The sequence below is a fragment of the Pseudochaenichthys georgianus genome, chromosome 4 (assembly GCF_902827115.2).
Source record: "Pseudochaenichthys georgianus chromosome 4, fPseGeo1.2, whole genome shotgun sequence".
NCBI lineage: Eukaryota > Metazoa > Chordata > Actinopteri > Perciformes > Channichthyidae > Pseudochaenichthys > Pseudochaenichthys georgianus.
Window position 1 is genome coordinate 3,304,144 of NC_047506.1, and position 21,350 is coordinate 3,325,493.

Genomic DNA, 21,350 nt, shown 5'->3' on the forward strand with positions numbered 1-21,350 from the left:
AACAGAGCCGGCCAGCTAACCAATCAAAGTAGACTGGGCTCTGGTTTCAGACAGAGGGTGAAAATAGCTGCTGCAGTATGAGACAAATAAAGAGCTTTTTGAACATTAAAGCGTGGAGACATGTCACAGGAGAGCCACTAAATAATATGAACCTGAAAATAAACAGAATAGGGCCTCTTTAAAAAGCTAGACCAAGTATGCAGTCAGATTTAATGCCACCTTCTATTTAACAAACGGTTCTCGGCTATTTCTACAACACCCCGGGGAATTAGATAATGGGCAAAGCAGTAAAACAGGGATATTCCTGTAAGAATTGATTAGCCAGAAATACAAACACCTCTCAGCTGTGTTTACCTACACTGGTGCAGAGAGACGCTCAGCAGGGGATAATTTAAACAGAGACCCCCTCCCTCTCCCCAATCACTGCTCACATTTAAAAAGAGAGAGAGGAACTGTTAAGAGCTTTGTGTCCCACTGAGCTCCATGAAAACTGAAGGAAGTCCCTGCCAATCTGTAACCATGTGGAGGTTCCTCCTCTCCCTCTAACCTGGCCTAACAGATACACGTCAAACAGAATGTAAATATATATGTTTTATATTAGCTAATAATCCGATCTGACTTGATGCCTTTTTTTTTTTTATCCCAGGGGTAATTGAGTTTTGTAACACAGGTTAATAAAAAAATAAAAGATATAGTGAAATGTCCGATTAAAGACAAAATAAAATTCATAAATCTATACAAACATAAGAAGTTGTAGTAAAATAACTAATTAAAGAAACAATATAATAGAATACAAAATCTATATAAATGTATATAAACACAAGACGTTAAGGTACAAATGTGCACATTGTACTACAACATATGTATAAATGTGTCTGTTGATTGTGTATATATAGGATATCGATATTTGTATACATATTTTTATATATATTTGTATTTTTGTATTCGGGATTGTGGGAAACTGTATTTCGATCTTTCTGTCTGATTGACAATAAAGTAGACTTTGACTTAGAATATATAACAAGTAACTGAAACTGGCGAATAATTAAGTATAAAAAGGTAAAATACTGGCTTTTAAAACGTAGAAAGAACATGTTTAAAGATAAGCATAACATGAAAGTACAAGTAACTTAAAATTGTACTTAAGGACAGTAAGGCAAGGCAAGTTTATTTATAGAGCACCTTTCAACATTATTCAAAAGTTTACAGTAACTTCTGATAATAACACATGGGAAATAAACGAGGCATCTCTTTTCCTCTCTCTCTCTCTCCCTCTCCCTCCTGACAGCCCGTCAGTATCAGGGTTAGTCAAAATGAATCCCTTGGCGGTTCTGGTGTTCATTTACCGTTTTGTCTTTTCTTTGCAATGCTTAATCGATTTGAAACCAAGTCTAACATAGCTTAAATTTAACGTTAGCTTTCTAGCTAACACAACACGTACCTTTCTCTGTGGGGTTGTTTGTAGTGACGAATGAAGTTGGATGTTGTGGTGGTCGTGTCACTGATCTTTATGCTGCAGACCCTGCATACCGCTGTTCTCTTCTTATTACCGTCATCTACAAAATAATCCTTGAATCCAAACTTCACTATTTGTGAAGTAACGCTAGCCGCTGCCATGTTAACTGAGACTCCTGCCTTCTAGTGGGTTGCCAGGTTTGCGCGCATGGCGCTATAATCACGTTTTTTCGAAAAAACTAAACGTAATTTCTCACTACAAAAACAAACGCAAATATTTAATTTTAAACACTCAAGTCCTTTCAAGTCATCTATCTAAAGCTTAAGTCAAGTCTCAAGTCATGAATACCAAGTCAAAGTCAAGTCATGTCTTTTATCAATGTTAGTCAAGCAAGTCTTAAGTCAAAAAATATGCGACTCGAGCCTGAGTCAAGTCATGTGACTCGAGTACCCACCTCTGTCTTGGAATTGTCTGCAAATTAAATGGAAACTGAACAATCTGGTGCCACTAAATGTTTTTAAAGCTCGGTTGGATGCTACTCAATCGGAAGCTATTGGTACCTGCTTATGTGGATAATTATGTAAATGGTGCTGTATGATGTCCTTTTGTTGTTCTATTTATGTTTTTATGTTTCATGTGGAACTACTTGAGCAGGTCTCCCTTGAAAAAGAGATCAATGATCTCAATGGGATTTATCTGTATAAATAAAGGTTTGAAATTAAATGAAAATTAGGCACTTTCACACAGGAGTACTTTTCCCAGGAATAGTTCCTGGGATTTTGCGTTCACACCAAAAAGATCTGGAACTAGAACTTAGTTCTTGGGAACTGTTTCACCCCTTTTAGTCCCTGCTAGAGAGGTGGTATTTTCCTGGGGAGGAAAAGGTTCCCATTTCTGATTGGCTGGGCGAATTGCAAACCACGCCCCGTAAAACTCCGAAAAGTTTTGTGAAGCCGCCATTTTATTTGCTAGCATTAGCATTATTAGCATTAGCCCCGCGCACCAACAGAGAGAGACTAATTTATGGCAACACAACATAAAACGTGGGAGCGGTGGAGTGATGAGGAGTTGTCGGCGTTCTACCTGGGAATTCGGGTGGCGATTTACGCCGTGAAGTTGTTTACGGCCTGCCAGTAAACCCAAAGCAGAAGAAGAAGAAGTGACGTCAGCGGCTTCATTTGCCTAATCCACCCTCAGGGACTTATTCCGGTGTGAATGCGATCTACTAGATAGTTCAGGAATTAAAGAGTTCCGGGGACTATTCCTGGGAAAAGTACTTGGTGTGAAAGCGCCTATAAAGAAACATGTTTTTTTTTGGCATTTAAAAACACTCATTTAAAAGCAAAGATAATAAAACATGAATAACAAAGGCACATCAATTAAAGTTACAGTGCAGTGTGAGATACACACATCTGAAATGTGTAGGTCTGACTCTCAATCATTGACTTCACTTACTTTCTACTTTCTTTTTTAACTTATCCTTCAGTTATTTCAAGTGTTTCATGCTAAACGAACCCCCCTTTGGACAATTCTAATCTCCAACCCAATATTCCGAAAATTCAACGGATCCTGGCCATATTTGTGTAGCATATCAAATTAATTTGCTCCCAGATATTCATGTGGCTTGCTAGTTTTGGACCCCATCTGCAACCACCTACTTGAGTAAAGTTACTTTCCGCCACTGACAGGAGGCTTTTCGTTTTGTTCCTGCAGAGCTGAAGCATGAGATCCTGGTGTGGCGTCAGACGGCGCAGCGTATCAACCCTGCGAGCCGCGAGGAGACGGCGGTGAAATGCCTTCTGATGCAAAAAGTACTCAACCTGGAGAGTCTGCTGCGCAAGATGATGCACACCTTCCAAAGGTTAAAAGAAAACTCAAAACATACATCTGTCATTCTCCAGGATATTTGCATCACCGCTCACAGAAACACATTTCGTTATTTTCTTTTATGTTCAACGATGATATAATGTTCTTGTTGTTGCCAGAGATAGAAAAAGTAACCACATCCTTTACTCAAGTAGAAGTACAGATACTCGTGTTTAAAAATACTCTAGTAAAAGTAGAAGTACTGACTAAACTTCTATACTCAAGTCAAAGTAAAGAGGCTTTGAAATGTACTTCAGTAAAAAGTACCCATAACTAGCAGCTGTTTTAAAGAGTACCTGACCTCCCTTTATATTAATAGAACAATAATGTCATTGTTAGCTAATGAATGTTTCCATGCTGAACAACGGCAACATGACAACGTTTCCATTGGTCGCTCTTCTTTAGAGAAGACCAGGAAGTGATGGATACACGGATCGTGTTCAAATCAATAGGCACGCAATGACTCTAAAGAATAATGATCACGCACCAAACACACATTCAGACTAAAGGAACCAGCTGTTTGGAAAATGAGAGAAGTAGAAAGTACAGGTATTTGAGTTCAACATGTAAGAAGTAGAAAGTACAGGTATTTGGGTTCAACATGTAAGAAGTAGAAAGTACAGGTATTTGGGTTCAACATGTGAGAAGTAGAAAGTACAGGTATTTGAGTTCAACATGTAAGAAGTAGAAAGTACAGGTATTTGAGTTCAACATGTAAGAAGTAGAAAGTTCAGGTATTTGTGTTCAACATGTGAGAAGTAGAAAGTTCAGGTATTTGTGTTCAACATGTGAGAAGTAGAAAGTACAGGTATTTGGGTTCAACATGTGAGAAGTAGAAAGTACAGGTATTTGTGTTCAACATGTAAGAAGTAGAAAGTACAGGTATTTGAGTTCAACATGTAAGAAGTAGAAAGTACAGGTATTTGGGTTCAACATGTAAGAAGTAGAAAGTACAGGTATTTGTGTTCAACATGTAAGAAGTAGAAAGTACAGGTATTTGAGTTCAACATGTAAGAAGTAGAAAGTACAGGTATTTGTGTTCAACATGTAAGAAGTAGAAAGTACAGGTATTTGTGTTCAACATGTAAGAAGTAGAAAGTACAGGTATTTGTGTTCAACATGTAAGAAGTAGAAAGTACAGGTATTTGTGTTCAACATGTAAGAAGTAGAAAGTACAGGTATTTGAGTTCAACATGTAAGAAGTAGAAAGTACAGGTATTTGTGTTCAACATGTAAGAAGTAGAAAGTACAGGTATTTGAGTTCAACATGTAAGAAGTAGAAAGTACAGGTATTTGTGTTCAACATGTAAGAAGTAGAAAGTACAGATATTTGTGTTCAACATGTAAGAAGTAGAAAGTACAGATATTTGTGTTCAACATGTAAGAAGTAGAAAGTACAGGTATTTGTGTTCAACATGTAAGAAGTAGAAAGTACAGGTATTTGTGTTCAACATGTAAGAAGTAGAAAGTACAGGTATTTGTGTTCAACATGTAAGAAGTAGAAAGTACAGATATTTGTGTTCAACATGTAAGAAGTAGAAAGTACAGGTATTTGAGTTCAACATGTAAGAAGTAGAAAGTTCAGGTATTTGTGTTCAACATGTGAGAAGTAGAAAGTTCAGGTATTTGTGTTCAACATGTGAGAAGTAGAAAGTACAGGTATTTGGGTTCAACATGTGAGAAGTAGAAAGTACAGGTATTTGTGTTCAACATGTAAGAAGTAGAAAGTACAGGTATTTGAGTTCAACATGTAAGAAGTAGAAAGTACAGGTATTTGAGTTCAACATGTAAGAAGTAGAAAGTACAGGTATTTGGGTTCAACATGTGAGAAGTAGAAAGTACAGGTATTTGAGTTCAACATGTAAGAAGTAGAAAGTACAGGTATTTGAGTTCAACATGTAAGAAGTAGAAAGTTCAGGTATTTGTGTTCAACATGTGAGAAGTAGAAAGTTCAGGTATTTGTGTTCAACATGTGAGAAGTAGAAAGTACAGGTATTTGGGTTCAACATGTGAGAAGTAGAAAGTACAGGTATTTGTGTTCAACATGTAAGAAGTAGAAAGTACAGGTATTTGAGTTCAACATGTAAGAAGTAGAAAGTACAGGTATTTGAGTTCAACATGTAAGAAGTAGAAAGTACAGGTATTTGAGTTCAACATGTAAGAAGTAGAAAGTACAGGTATTTGAGTTCAAAATGTAAGAAGTAGAAAGTACAGGTATTTGAGTTCAACATGTAAGAAGTAGAAAGTACAGGTATTTGAGTTCAACATGTAAGAAGTAGAAAGTACAGGTATTTGAGTTCAACATGTAAGAAGTAGAAAGTACAGGTATTTGGGTTCAACATGTAAGAAGTAGAAAGTACAGGTATTTGTGTTCAACATGTAAGAAGTAGAAAGTACAGGTATTTGAGTTCAACATGTAAGAAGTAGAAAGTACAGGTATTTGTGTTCAACATGTAAGAAGTAGAAAGTACAGGTATTTGTGTTCAACATGTAAGAAGTAGAAAGTACAGGTATTTGTGTTCAACATGTAAGAAGTAGAAAGTACAGGTATTTGTGTTCAACATGTAAGAAGTAGAAAGTACAGGTATTTGAGTTCAACATGTAAGAAGTAGAAAGTACAGGTATTTGTGTTCAACATGTAAGAAGTAGAAAGTACAGGTATTTGAGTTCAACATGTAAGAAGTAGAAAGTACAGGTATTTGTGTTCAACATGTAAGAAGTAGAAAGTACAGATATTTGTGTTCAACATGTAAGAAGTAGAAAGTACAGATATTTGTGTTCAACATGTAAGAAGTAGAAAGTACAGGTATTTGTGTTCAACATGTAAGAAGTAGAAAGTACAGGTATTTGTGTTCAACATGTAAGAAGTAGAAAGTACAGGTATTTGTGTTCAACATGTAAGAAGTAGAAAGTACAGATATTTGTGTTCAACATGTAAGAAGTAGAAAGTACAGATATTTGTGTTCAACATGTAAGAAGTAGAAAGTACAGGTATTTGTGTTCAACATGTAAGAAGTAGAAAGTACAGGTATTTGTGTTCAACATGTAAGAAGTAGAAAGTACAGGTATTTGTGTTCAACATGTAAGAAGTAGAAAGTACAGGTATTTGTGTTCAACATGTAAGAAGTAGAAAGTACAGGTATTTGTGTTCAACATGTAAGAAGTAGAAAGTACAGGTATTTCTGTTCAACATGTAAGAAGTAGAAAGTACAGGTATTTGTGTTCAACATGTAAGAAGTAGAAAGTACAGGTATTTGTGTTCAACATGTAAGAAGTAGAAAGTACAGGTATTTCTGTTCAACATGTAAGAAGTAGAAAGTACAGGTATTTGTGTTCAACATGTAAGAAGTAGAAAGTACAGGTATTTGTGTTCAACATGTAAGAAGTAGAAAGTACAGGTATTTCTGTTCAAAATGTAAGAAGTAGAAAGTCATCAGAAAAACAAGTAGTGGAGTAAAGTACTGATACCAGAAAAATGTACTTAAGTACAGTAACAAAGTATTTGTACTCCACTACTTCCCACCTCTGGTTGTTGCCTATGGTCTCGATAAAGACATTCACTATTAACCACAGAATTCAGTATTTATAATAGTATTTTTGGTGACCCTTGCTACATCATGCTTAAGAATGAACAATTAGCTGAGTTTATTTATAAAAACCCAACATTGTATTTTGCAATTGAATGTTTGGTCAAAAACAACTGAGGGAGGACAAGCAAAGGAAGTCCAAGAGTAATCCATGTTATCCACATGACACACATAGTAATTATGGCACAAATACCATATGCAACACTGGGAATTATGGGCAACAAACAATTTAAAACAGCTCACCATTCATTATGTATTCATAAACAGCTGCTAGAGGCACATTGTTTCACATCTTAATACCATTTAAAAAGCCTTAAGACAGTGATTAGTCCAGAATGCAATGTATTTGTGTGCTTTAAACACTACACTATGAGATTAACATGTTTCCTGTGTCCGACAGAGAAATTGCTCAGGAGGATAAGAACTGGGAGCAGAATATTCAGGAATTGCAGAAGAAGGTAAGCGTTTATTCTTCCCCCTCAGACTCTGTGACGATGTTATCTCCATAATGAAGCTGGCCTTGTTCTCTTGACACAAAAACAATCAGTTGTGCGATAAAAACTTGAAAAGCTTCTCCCCTGTTCAGACAGAATATGTTTTTGTTCTGGTCCACAGCACAGAATAAGAGACAAGGTTCTGCTGGTGAAGTGTGTGTTCGTCCTCACGGTGGTGATCTTCATGTTCTTCCTCAACTCCTTTGTTCCCAGCATTCATCTGGAGCTCGGTAAGTGCACGATTATTATAGCTTCTGTCATGTAATTATGAAAAACAGCTTCCTCTGTCCTTGCATTACAAATGAGCCCCAAATAATTACATGGATACTGATCTGCATTTAGACCCGACACTTTACATCTATGTGATGCAATGGTGATGAATGGTGTAACAGCAACATTATAATACGCACTTTTGACCCGAATTTAAGTATCTTTTGATCAAATATATGCAATAATACTGAGTTACACAATGAAAAGTAGAATTGCAGCCCCTCCATCACCTGCAAATAGTTTTCTGCCACACTATCTCAAGGTCTGATCACAAAATATATTGTGGTCATGATAGTGCAAACTCGAACAAGCCTTGCAGCTGAGTGCAAAATATGTTTTTGTGTCTGATTGCTATTATCCATGTGGCATAGTGAGAGAAGGAGAGAACAATAAATGTTACAGGCTCAGAGTGCAACAGGTGTTGGCTGACGAGGTGCAGAGACATCTAGGAAGAACTTACGGTGGAGAAAAGGACTCAAATTGACCTTAAGGATGCTGTTACAGTGGATAAAATATGATAAAGGGACTTTATGGATGCCTGTACAGATGAGAAAACGTGATAAAGTGCCCTCTAAGTTGCTCTTCCAGTCGAGAAAACATGATAAAGTCAAATTGTGGTTCCCTTCCAGAAACATAATAACGTATCCTTGTGTGTCCTTTGAGTGGAGAAAACATGAATAAGTTCCCTTCCAGTGGAGAAAGTGCAATTGGGGTTAAAACTGGGAAAATATAATGCGGTGTCATCTAGGCCAGGGGTTTTAAAAGTGTGGGAAGGTTTTTGGCTGGGCAGTGTAGTTTTACACACCGTCTTATCAGGACTTAAAACTGTTTTTTGGGGACAGACCCCCACGAAGAAAACATTTTTTTTACCAACGTAAGGTCATCATCTTAACAGTTTTGTATGCTCATCGAGTCATCCGTGAGCAGAGCATCAAGTTGGCATGCCTATAACAGCTGAATGCGGCGATTACCATCTTGTTCAGCAAAACGCCTCACACACTTATTAAGATCAACAGCTTTAGTGCGTTTTGATTCAATGCTGAGTACAGCCAAACTTCACAGTCTCTTCTCTGTCATTGTAGACCGCAAATACCTCATTCCTTCCGTCTACTCGAGTCCGAATGCTTCTCGTTTGGCGCCGTCCAGTTCAAATGAAATCGCCTCCAATCACATTTCCGTTTCTCTCATAAATGTCCGATGAGCCACAACTTTTATTTCAAAACAAAGCTGCCAACTGGGGTGGCAGCTGGGGGGGTAGACCGGTACTTGCTTTTGATCAAAGTCAATGCGGAAAACCCGCACTCACACAGGCAGTGGCGGCGCCAGAGTGTTTTTGTTGGGTAATCTATGGTAGTCTAACCCATGACGGGTGGGGCTCAAGTCAGTATTTGTAATGTAATTACATACACGCTATATCGCCCCCCTTGACAGTGAAACGCACGCGTGAGGCTTTTATTAGCTTTTATTAGTCTCTTTGTATCAGCTAAATTACATCGAGAGCAACAGGTGTGAGTTAAACAATACAATAGCCTATTCTGCTAATTCTACGTTGTTACAACATGCTACGCAGCGGCAGAAACAAGAAAAGTTGGCATATAGAATTGACACGGAGAGACAGAGGGAGAGAGACAGAGACACAGAGAGAGACAGACACAGCACACAACAGGTAGCCTGTATCTCTATTGTCATACAAAACACTTTTTCAAATGACCCATTATTACAAAATATATTCAAAACTCACTATTCACTCTTCAGGTGGGTCGTGTGACTCTGGCACCTGTTCGACTTGTACCTCAATGCGAGGGCGTTTAAGAACAAATCTATCCATCCGAAATATACAATTAATCCTAGAAGTTCTGCTGTCTGTTTGTCTGCAATTTACTCGGCGCGAGTTTGGGGACTTTTCACTGTGAACGTGACGTATCGACGTATCAGTAATGCATGACCCAGCAGACCCAACGTTTCGTTGCTCTGATTGGCTGTAGGTCTGTTCAAATTGCATTCGGAGGCATTTTGATCTGACCCCGGCCGCGCTGATATTATAACGCGAGAGAATACCCACACCTTTAGTGTATAAAACTCCCCCACTACTTAGACTATTCCCTGCACCCCTCTAGCATAAGCCCGAATGGTCTCAACCATATTGCGTCAGTAACGTGCACTTGTTGTTACAGCAGGATCAGTTTGTGTGTTGTGGACACGCCCGGTAGATTTTCGCAATCCGTGTTCTCAACATGCTTACTTACTTAAACATACTTTTTCATGGTCGGGCTAAGGTAGGGCTAAGCCATTTCTTGGTATGGCTGTAGCCTACCCCAGCCATACCCTGGCGCCGCCACTGCACACAGGTAGGCGGAGGTGAAGGGAATGAGCACTTTTCTAGCCTTTTTGGCGAGGTGGTGGAACTCGGTCTCCACAGACAGCCAAAAGTATGCAAGTGACGTTTTCTGCCAAACACTATCTCCTCTCTCACTTTAGGTAACTTCACAAAAAATCGATGTTGCATAAAGTTAGCTGAAGTGAATTAGCTAGATTTAACTGTTTGTCATTATTTTTTTCTCACGCTGCACCTCCCCTGAAGCTCTTCAAAGTGTGAGGCGCGCCCCCCCGGGGAGGTGCGCCTCACACTTTGAAAACCGCTGATCTCGGCTCTCCTACAAGCTTGAAAAGGTATTACACACTGCTGTCCTTTTTATTTTCCCTCCCTGCCTCTCAGACAGCCTGAATACGCCACTGATTCAGCTGATTTAAATCCTGCTTGCATATTTTGTGCATGTTAGTAATTGCAGACCTGTTGGTGAGGTGGAGGGTTATCTCTTGTCAGCCTGACACGGCGATGTCTCTGATGTGCGCTCGGTGGATGACCCTAACAGCATCTCATTAATGGTAACACTTACTCTAAATGAAGATTGCTGTCATCTCCCCCCCGCTCTGAGGATACTCAGCCTCCAAACAAGCTCGCTTAATTACAGCCGCCGCTCAGGTTCCCTCTCTGTGACATTTATTAAATGGGAATGACCCCACAGCGCCGTGTTTTCTGTCCCTGTGGAGGCGCCCATCCAAACTCAATCTCATTAATGCACACAGGCCACAAGTCTTTTCACTCACAGGTGTCTTTAAAATGGAGCCTCATTAATTTCAGTCTGTTTGTCGCCTTGTCTTTTTTTTCCTTTATTCTCTAGCCTATCTGTTTTAGTTTGAGATACAACTGTGGTTTGCATGAAACTTAGGCTAAGTGATCCATGTACAGAAATCAGGAGCATGAAGTGAAAAAAAGGTCTAGAAATAATTTAAGCGTCCTTGGGTTTCTTGAAAGGTGCTATAAAAAAAAAAAATCTAAATTATTATTAGCAATAATGTGTGGATTGTTAAGTGTGAAATAGAGTGGTGCATTGATGACGTATATTTGTAGGCCAACCCAGAAGTTAGCATTACAAAGCCTACAAAGTCAATGGGATTTTATGATTGTGGAATATAATGGCGCTTTTCCACTGTAGCACGGTTTAAGCGGGCTGGGCCAAACCAGGCCTGCTTCCTTTTGCTTTTCCACTAGGGGTAGTTCCGGCTCAGGGCTACTTTTTCACCTCTTTTCTGCCCCTCCAAAATCGAGGTTCTTACCGGGCCAACAACCGGGCTGAATATGTTAAACTAGTTAACTCTCGACTGCTGAATGGTCAAAGAGAATCGCTGGCAAGGGGGCTACAACTACAACAAAATGAACATATTTTACCGTGATTTTATTGTAATACACGTTTCAAAATGATGCCGAAGTAACAACATACTGATACCGGTCTGCAGACAAGACGGCAGACGGAAAACCTTTTAAAATGCGTGTTTTCTGAATGGAGATTGGATCGATCAGGCTAAGCTAACGTTGTATATGCTCCGCCCACACTCACAACAACGGCCTACAGACATAAATAAACCAGCGACTGTGTTCGCCATGACACAGGCAGTCTGCGGTTTGTACATGTTTAACTTTTGTCTAGTTTCTGAACAGATATGAGGAGCTGTGAGCTCTGAGTGCTAACAGCTAACGGCTGATGTTTTGGTGTTGTGGTTCGCATTGAAGATTACGTCAGGGCAGTTTTACGCAGCGTCGCTCCGCCCGCCGAACAGCCGATCGCCATTACTACACTGCGTTACTATAGTTACTACCCCAGTTGTTAAACTGTAATGGAAACGCAGCTTAAAGTGAGCCTGGCCTACCAAGGCCTAACCATACCGTACTAAGCCGTGCGAGGTCCTGCAGTGGAAAAGCGCCATAATACAGAAAAGCTCTTTGGCTAAACTCATGTTTCTGATACTTACATGTTTTGTCCAGCAGAATAATCTCAACATGTAAACACCATTTATGATTTTTAAGACGTAAATGAAATCTCCAGAGGTAAAAAGCTAATGTTGGGCTATAAAGGAACTACAGCATGGTCACATGACTTCAGGTCACCACCGCTAAGCTAAAGGCGGCTAATGTTGGTTGTGATGACGTTTGGCCAATTCTTCTGATTCAAAATCAAGCTTAGCAGTGTAATACGTTTTTAATACACGAGAGAGTGTTTTTAATTTTTAAATAAAGTTTTATTATAATGTTATGTTCATTGTGAAGCACTTTGGCAAACCCTCTGTTTTTAAACTGTGCTATACAAATAAAGTGGATTGGATTAAATGTAAAAGCAAATGTTGATGTTTCTTCTTCTTCTTCTTCTTCTTCTTCTTCTTCTTCTTCTTCTTCTTCTTCTTCTTCTTCTTCTTCTTCTTCTTCCTCTCTCAGGATGGATTGCGATCCTCGGCTCTATGTGGCTCTTGGTGCTTGCTGACATCCAGGACTTTGAGATCATCCTTCATCGGGTGGAGTGGGCCACGCTGCTCTTCTTCGCTGGCCTCTTCGTCCTGATGGAGGTATTTAAAATATATGAACCAAATATAGGTCATATTTTTATTTCTGTGTCTTAAAAAACCACAAGGCAATGTACATAAGAGATGTACATTGCCTTGTGGTTTTTATGCTGCTGCAACGCAAACATTTCCCAAATTGGGGTCAATAGAATATCTGTCTGTCCGTCCGTCCGTCCGTCCGTCCGTCCGTCTGTCTGTCTATCTATCTATTTCAGTTTTGTAATTTTTTTGTAATTTTTTTTGCATTTATAAGGGCTTCATTTAATTTGTTTAATATTAATAATGCGTCTTTGGTTTCTTTTAACAATTTGTAGAGAATATTTGAAGTGTATATCTCTTTTACATATGTGTGAGTGTATTTTGTAAACCATTACATTATCAATTTTAAAGGGAAAATATGTAAAATTAACTCTTTATAGAAATGGTGTTATTTTAGTGGCCTTCTTAATGGCCGCTCAAAACAAAAACAAATAGCTTTTCCTTTGTCAATGTAACCCTACCTGTAGATAATCCTCCTCAGATCTCTTTTTGTTCCATGTTAATCATCGCCTCTTTCATTTCCCAGGCTTTAGCGCAGCTGCAGCTCATCGACTATATTGGAGTGCAGACAGCGATGCTTATAAAAGTGAGTTTCCCTTTGAATCTCATCTCAACAATCCTCTCTCATGCAGCGAGTGTAATTGTTGGGCACAGGTGACATGATATTGCTTTTCATGCATATTGATCCTTTTGTTCTGCACAGCTCTGAATTCAATTATTTTGTTTACAATTTTAGCCACATTCTAGCCTGTGTGCACCAAGCAGGCGAAGTGCGTGTGTGTGTGTGTGTGTGTGTGTGTGGGTGCGCGTGCGTGTGTGTGTGTGTGTGTGTGTTAGCAGAGAATTGAAGCAGTAATAGCTACGTCAGCTTGTGTTTGTACAGCGAGCCTCAATAAGGATAATAATCATACATGACAGGTGGCGCTGCTCTTGGTTTCTGACCTGCGCAGCAACAGAAAACAAGCTGGGGAGAATAGAGCGGTGCAGGGATGACATATTCGTGCTGAAGGCAGCGTCTCCCTGGTTCCCTTGACAGAAAGCCAATGGGATCTTTCCATTGGACGTTGGAGAAAATAATCACTGTGTCAAACCAACTTTTATGATTCTTCTGTTTTGTTCAGCAGGATAATCTCTACAAAATAACACCACTTTATGATTTCTGAAGTAAAAAGCTAATGTTGGACTATAAAGGAACGGTCACATGACTTCACTTCACCACCGCTAAGCTAAAGGTGGCTAATGTTGGGTGTGATGGTGTTTAGGCGTCTCATTTAGACACTTTTTAGCAACCGTTGTTCATAAATGCACCAGTGGGGTATTTACTATTTTATGTCATAGAACAAAACAGTAACATCTTTAGCTTGTGTTCCACAGACCTTATTTCAGGCCGACAACCATAAAACCGTGAAAAAAAATGCAGACTTATTTCAGGGGTTGGTCCTCATTCCTGCACCACTTTATTGCCTGGCATCTCTCTCTGGTTACATCAAGAGCAGAGGTGAAAAGTACATGTACTAATTCTGAGATACGAAAAGATCTGCATGCATGCACACGTTTGCAGAATCGGCCCCGCTGTGTGCAGAGATAAAACTCAACGCAACCTGCGGTCATGTCAGTTCTAAAGACAGAACATAGTAGTGTGTTTTATTCACATCGGTGGGGGTTTAAGTGTCAGTGAAGGCAGCGTTTATCTAAGTGTGTGAGTCTCTCTCCTCTCAGTCGGTGCCAGAGGACCAGAGGCTGGCGATAGCGCTCATCCTGGTGATGTGGGTCTCTGCTCTCGCTTCTTCCCTCATCGACAACATCCCCTTCACTGCCACCATGGTGAGAGGCTGATAATGTAATGTTACACACACGCACGCACACACACACACACGCACGCACGCACGCACGCACACACACACACACACACACACCTTGTAAGTGCAGGACTAGTCACCACCACCATATATTACTTCTTACAAATCTGGTTTAGAATTTAAACTTGGTTAGTTCAAGTTAAGCTACACAAATGGTATTTACATGCATGCAACTTTAGGGGTACCATACTATTTAATTAAAGGTACACTGTGAGTAAATATGACTATAGTTCGAACATTTTTGTCAATTTCCCAACATAAAGCAGGAAGTGAAACAAGATTAGACACAAGAACAAGATTGTTCTATAAAATAATACACAAAATAATGACACCTCTCCGGTCTCTCTCTGTATCGCAGATCCCAGTTCTGATCAACCTGAGTCAGGACGCAGACGTGAACCTGCCGGTGAAGCCGCTCATCTACGCCCTCGCTATGGGGGCCTGTCTTGGAGGTAAGACAAAGCAGACTTAAGAAAAACACCTTTGTTTGGTGAAAGGTCACCTATTATGCAAAATCCTCTTCTTCATGTCTCTTCTACATCAACATGTGTCCCCTCTTCTTCATGTCTCTTCTACATCAACATGTGTCCCCTCTTCTCCATGTCTCCTCTACATCAACATGTGTCCCCTCTTCTTCATGTCTCTTCTACATCAACATGTGTCCCCTCTTCTCCATGTCTCCTCTACATCAACATGTGTCCCCTCTTCTTCATGTCTCTTCTACATCAACATGTGTCCCCTCTTCTTCATGTCTCTTCTACATCAACATGTGTCCCCTCTAATTCATGTCTCTTCTACATCAACATGTGTCCCCTCTTCTTCATGTCTCTTCTACATCAACATGTGTCCCCTCTTCTTCATGTCTCTTCTACATCAACATGTGTCCCCTCTTCTTCATGTCTCTTCTACATCAACATGTGTCCCCTCTTCTTCATGTCTCCTCTACATCAACATGTGTCCCCTCTTCTTCATGTCTCTTCTACATCAACATGTGTCCCCTCTTCTTCATGTCTCTACATCAACATGTGTCCCCTCTTCTTCATGTCTCCTCTACATCAACATGTGTCCCCTCTTCTCCATGTCTCTTCTACATCAACATGTGTCCCCTCTTCTCCATGTCTCTTCTACATCAACATGTGTCCCCTCTTCTTCACGTCTCTCCTACATCAACATGTGTCCCCTCTTCTTCATGTCTCTTCTACATCAACATGTGTCCCCTCTTCTTCACGTCTCTTCTACATCAACATGTGTCCCCTCTTCTTCATGTCTCCTCTACATCAACATGTGTCCCGTCTTCTCCATGTCTCTTCTACATCAACATGTGTCCCCTCTTCTTCATGTCTCTTCTACATCAACATGTGTCCCCTCTTCTTCATGTCTCCTCTACATCAACATGTGTCCCGTCTTCTCCATGTCTCTTCTACATCAACATGTGTCCCCTCTTCTTCATGTCTCTTCTACATCAACATGTGTCCCCTCTTCTTCATGTCTCTTCTACATCAACATGTGTCCCCTCTTCTTCATGTCTCCTCTACATCAACATGTGTCCCGTCTTCTCCATGTCTCTTCTACATCAACATGTGTCCCGTCTTCTCCATGTCTCTTCTACATCAACATGTGTCCCCTCTTCTTCATGTCTCTTCTACATCAACATGTGTCCCCTCTTCTTCATGTCTCCTCTACATCAACATGTGTCCCGTCTTCTCCATGTCTCTTCTACATCAACATGTGTCCCCTCTTCTTCATGTCTCTTCTACATCAACATGTGTCCCCTCTGTGGAAAGAGACTCTGAAAGTTTCAGGAACAAAGATTCTCTCTCTTTTTGATCCATTTCTATAAAAACCTGTCTGAAAATGAGCTGATCAGATTTTGGCCACTTTATGATGTCATAACGATGTTTTTTCTTGTGTAACCATTAGCCAATCAGCAACCAAGGTAACCCCCCCCCCCTTATCACCTGAATCTCCTCTAGAGCCCCATTGAGTTCTTTGTAACCAAATGTCTCTCAGAGGGGCGTGGGGAGGGGCTCCTTATTTTCATCTAAAGTAACAGACAGAGAATCAGCACTTTGGAAACAGGGCTGAAACAGAGGGGATTATGGGTAATGCTGCAATGATCTGTTTGGTGTTTCAGCCAATCAGAGACATGTTCTGTATATATCTGAGACCTATAATATATTGATGAAAAACAGTATAATAGGGGACTTTAAGAAAAAAACCTTTGTTTGGTTAAGATTTAAAATCACACCATGATCGTGCTAACAAGTACTTTTACTTTTGGTACTTTAAGTATATTTGGTGAAGGACACGGAGTCAGACAGCTGTCAGAGTTACAGTTAGACCCTCTGCACTGTGACAGTATCGATCTGCAGGAGAACGTTTCCACTGAGGCCTCTCTATCGATCTGCTGTCAACACTCTGCCCTTAGGAGACCGGAAAATACTACAACTTTATAAAAGTCAGAATTGAAAGGGTTTATTTGTTGTATAGTATCACATGTCCACATTTGTCGCTGTTTGTAGTACAAAACAACCAATACACGGAAGAAAAATACTTTTACCATTAATATTTTAGGTAAATTCTTCCACTAAAGCTTCTGTACTTCTACTTAAGTAACATCTCCAATTAAAGAGTTTTTTATTTTGTAAGTAAAATGTCTGAGTAACTCTTCCACCACAGGTTTTATGTGGTATTAAACGTACTGTTCCTCACTAAAGGCCCTGTCACACTGTCCCGAAATTGACACCCGATGGACACACGATAAAGGAAATGTTCAAATTCGGCTGTGATCGTAGCAACATCGGGCCATTCGTGAGGGCATCTAAGCCATCGTATGACCGCCGGTGGAGTTTCTCAGGCTCCGGCAGCAACTTCGTGAGCGGCAGCTTCGTAAGGCACTCGTGAGGGCATCTTGTCAAATCGTGTCATCTTCGTGTTATCATCGGTGCATTCGCCCTCACTCTGATCGGGGCGAATGCCCGATGGCACCGAGGATAACAAGATGCCCTCACGATGGCCTTACGAAGGGCAAAATGGACACACGAATTCAACACGAAAATGAACCTTCTCAAGGTTCTTCGGCAATTTGTTGGCATGCCAAAGATTTAGCCACCGCTGACGAAGTTGCTGCCGGAGCCTGAGAAACTCCGCCAGCGGTCATACGATGGCTTAAGATGCCCTCACGAATGGCCCGATGTTGCTACGATCACAGCCGAATTTGAACATTTCCTTTATCGTGTGTCCATCGGGTTGTTTTATTGCACAACAAAATCATGTAAACATATTATGTAAATAACCCAATTTGTGTTCTGTGAAACTAAAAAGGATATAATATATTATTTTGAAGGACAGTTGACAGGAAATTGTTGTTGCTATGGAAACAACATTACGGAGAAAACGTAATATTTTCTACATATAAAGACGGATAAAGTAAAGAACAAAGTCTGAAGATATCAGTACAGTATCATAGTACTGTAACATAATTGTTTTTGGTACTTTCATTGCAGTTGTATTTCTTAAATGTAATGTAAATGTTGCCTTCGTGTGTGGTTCGGGGCCATCTTCGTGCGAAATTCACAATTCCATATTCGTGTGTCCATCGGGTGTACATTTCGGGACAGTGTGACAGGGGCTTAACAAATAATTTAGATGAACAGTTTGTTATTAATGTTTTTCTCCTCAGGAAACGGCACATTGATCGGAGCTTCAGCTAACGTCGTGTGTGCGGGAATCGCCGAACAACACGGATACGGATTCTCCTTCGTCGAGTTCTTCAAGTAAGATTTCGCTGGCACAGCACAACATATAGGCAGACTTCTTCTTTTACTTAAAGGTGGGGTAGGTAAGTTTGAGAAACCGGCTCGAGATCGCTAGAATTTGAAAATACACAACCGGAGAAAATCTGCCACTTCCTTATAGAGCCCCTCCTCCAACACACACGAACGCGCACATGACCAATGAGGGCACGAGATAAATTTGTGCCCCGATGGAAGGCTGACAGGCAGGTAGGCCATCCAATTACTTTAGCCGGCTCGGCTAAACGGATTGGTTGTACTTTTTACAGTATTACGGCTTCTACAGATGACATTTTTTTATGGATTTTTCTTCAGATATTCATTGCTATCGGATGTTAAGAGCATTCCATGGAATATAACAAAAAGTGTATCTCGAGCCGGTTTCTGAAACTTACCCACCCCACTTTTAAGTATAATATCTGAGCGCCTGTTTGTGAGAAGCTTTATCCTGTTTGATAGGTGATGCTCTTTCCTGTCAAAGCAGGAAAAGGCATTTAAAGGTGACAGTGTGACCTCACTCTGAATAGAAACTCAGGTTGATCCGTCTGTCAGCAGAAACAGGAAATAACTTGGCACAGAAGAGTTCATGTCATCAGGTTTCTGTGTGTCCTCTCCGCTGTAAGGGCACTGAGAAGTGTTGAGTACTTTTACAGTAGAATGAGCGGCACAGTGCTCCTGTGCTTTCGGTATGCAGACGTTTGATGCAAAGTGTGTAAGATAAGGCAAAGCAAGCACATTTTAACACGAGGCAATTCAGAGGGCTTTACAAATATAAGATTGCTTTTAAATATATTTAAAGTCTGTCATCAAAATACAAGAAAATACAATTACTGTATATTAGGCTCAAATAGACGGGCAGTGAGATATATAAAGTTATTTTAATCAATAAAAGGCAGCGGAAAACAGTCGAAAAGGATATTCTTGCAAATAATTAATATTTATAATGATCCGCGTTAATTGCTATCATCATTGAAATGATTAGCGTCTTCACAGAGTTAGTGGTCACTGAAGCACATCGACACATACATATATTATAAGGGCTTTCGTTTGCACAGTGATTATCCACGATGTCTTTTGGATGACATGAAAGTGGTGCCATGAAAAATATAGGAATAATTCTATGTCTTATCTTAAAATACTTGAGATGAAGAGCTGGAAAAAATAGAAATAGGGTTATTATAGGAAGAACAAACCAAATGTTCTCCCGGTAGTTAGAAAACATGGCAAATAATCTGCCAAAAAGGCACATTGTACTCCGGTGTTCTGCTGTTGAATCCTTTTTTGAGCGAGACCTTGATATGACGGCAGGTTATATACACTGAATGCTTTTAGCGGCCTAAACAAAAATCCATTCTTGTTGAGTTCTCCCGTCTTTGTGTGTAAGCCTGTGCACAATTATTGATTGACTGTGTCACTGATTGAATTGACACTCGGGGCTTGATTTGAGAAGTCTCTGGTGAGACTGACGTACAAAATGTTATTAAATCTGAAGCAGGATGCTGAGTACGCTGCCACCTGCTCACTAACACGCTTCAGTCCTGTGGAGTAACGCACGCAGGCACACACACACACACACACACACACACACACACACACACACACACACACACACACACACACACACACACACACACACACACACACACACACACACACACACACACACACACACACACACACACACACACACACACACACACACACACACACACACACACACACACACACACACACACACACACACACACACACACACACACACACACACACACACACACACACACACACATACCATGTATACATCACTTCAGGGGACATTACATTGACTTACATGCATTTCCTGGAGACTTATCCTAACCTTAACCACAACCAACACATGCCTAACCCTAACCCTAATCCTAATCCTAAACCTAACCAAGTCTTCACCCTAAAATTAATGATCCCCCTTATGGGGACCTCCATTTTGTCCCCATAAGGGCGGCAAGTCCCCACACGTTACTATGTAAACAGATGTAGGTCCCCACAAGTATAGTAATACTAGTCCACACACACACACACACACACACACACACACACACACACACACACACACACACACACACACACACACACACACACACACACACACACACACACACACACACACACACACACACACACACACACACACACACACACACACACACACACACACACACACACACACACACACACACACACACACAGTTTGCTTTGTTGGAGAAGGGGTCAGAGCTGAAAGATGAATACAGTCTGATTAAGGTTTTAAACATTTGGTTGTAACATGTCCTGTGATTCGTTAAAGAAAACGGCGCGAGAACATTGATTTTATTTCTTTTTTCTGCAACAAGTCTCACCAGAAAGACTCATTTGAATGTCAGCAGGTGGGGGTAGCAGAGTGGAGGGATTTAATGAACACATTTGTTTCATTAAGTCTAGGATATGATTTGTAAGCCGTGATATCCGAATCAGAAATACTCTATTTGTCCTACAGTGGGGAAATGTACAGCATGTGACAGTGCACATAATAATAAGTAGTAATAATATTAATTAATTACTTTATTGCTTATAATACTTCTGTACTTTCACCTTAGTAACACCTTCGGCCCCTAATTTATTTGCGGTTTTGTCTCTGACTGTTTGTTTGACTGTTTTTGTATTTTTTTGTTTTGTTTTACGCCTGTTTTTTCTGTAACGCCACCTTGGGTCCCCTGAAAGGTACTATATACATCCAAGTTATTATTATTATTATTATTATTACATCCATTAGGTACAGTAGGATACATGCCGTATGCCTCCCTCCGCCTGCTGCTGTATTTACAGATAATGGCCACATCCTCCAGGCTGCATTCCTGTCTCTAATGGTCTGCTAGTGAGTGCTGAGGGTCTCAGGTGTTCACACAGACAGGTAGAGAGAGGAGAGGTCTCTCTGTAATAGTGTGTTAGTGAGTTCTGGGGTCTCAGGTGTTCACACAGACAGGTAGAGAGAGGAGAGGTCTGCCTGCTGCTCAGGGCAGCTGGGACTGATGAGAGAAACTCCCACCGTTATACAGAGAGCCAGATGAGCCGCA

General features: G+C 40.3%; 1 protein-coding gene across 1 annotated transcript in view; it reads left to right on the plus strand.

Annotated features, from left to right (window-relative positions):
- The window catches only part of oca2 (oculocutaneous albinism II), a 48,668-nt gene that overhangs the window by 22,726 nt on the left and 4,592 nt on the right, over positions 1 to 21,350 (plus strand). Inside the window, exons 15-22 of the mRNA XM_034081903.1 lie at positions 3,170 to 3,317; positions 7,310 to 7,367; positions 7,525 to 7,633; positions 12,445 to 12,572; positions 13,135 to 13,194; positions 14,328 to 14,432; positions 14,826 to 14,919; positions 18,150 to 18,243. Coding sequence (XP_033937794.1) covers positions 3,170 to 3,317; positions 7,310 to 7,367; positions 7,525 to 7,633; positions 12,445 to 12,572; positions 13,135 to 13,194; positions 14,328 to 14,432; positions 14,826 to 14,919; positions 18,150 to 18,243 — 796 coding nt within the window. The remainder of the gene's footprint in view (positions 1 to 3,169; positions 3,318 to 7,309; positions 7,368 to 7,524; positions 7,634 to 12,444; positions 12,573 to 13,134; positions 13,195 to 14,327; positions 14,433 to 14,825; positions 14,920 to 18,149; positions 18,244 to 21,350) is intronic.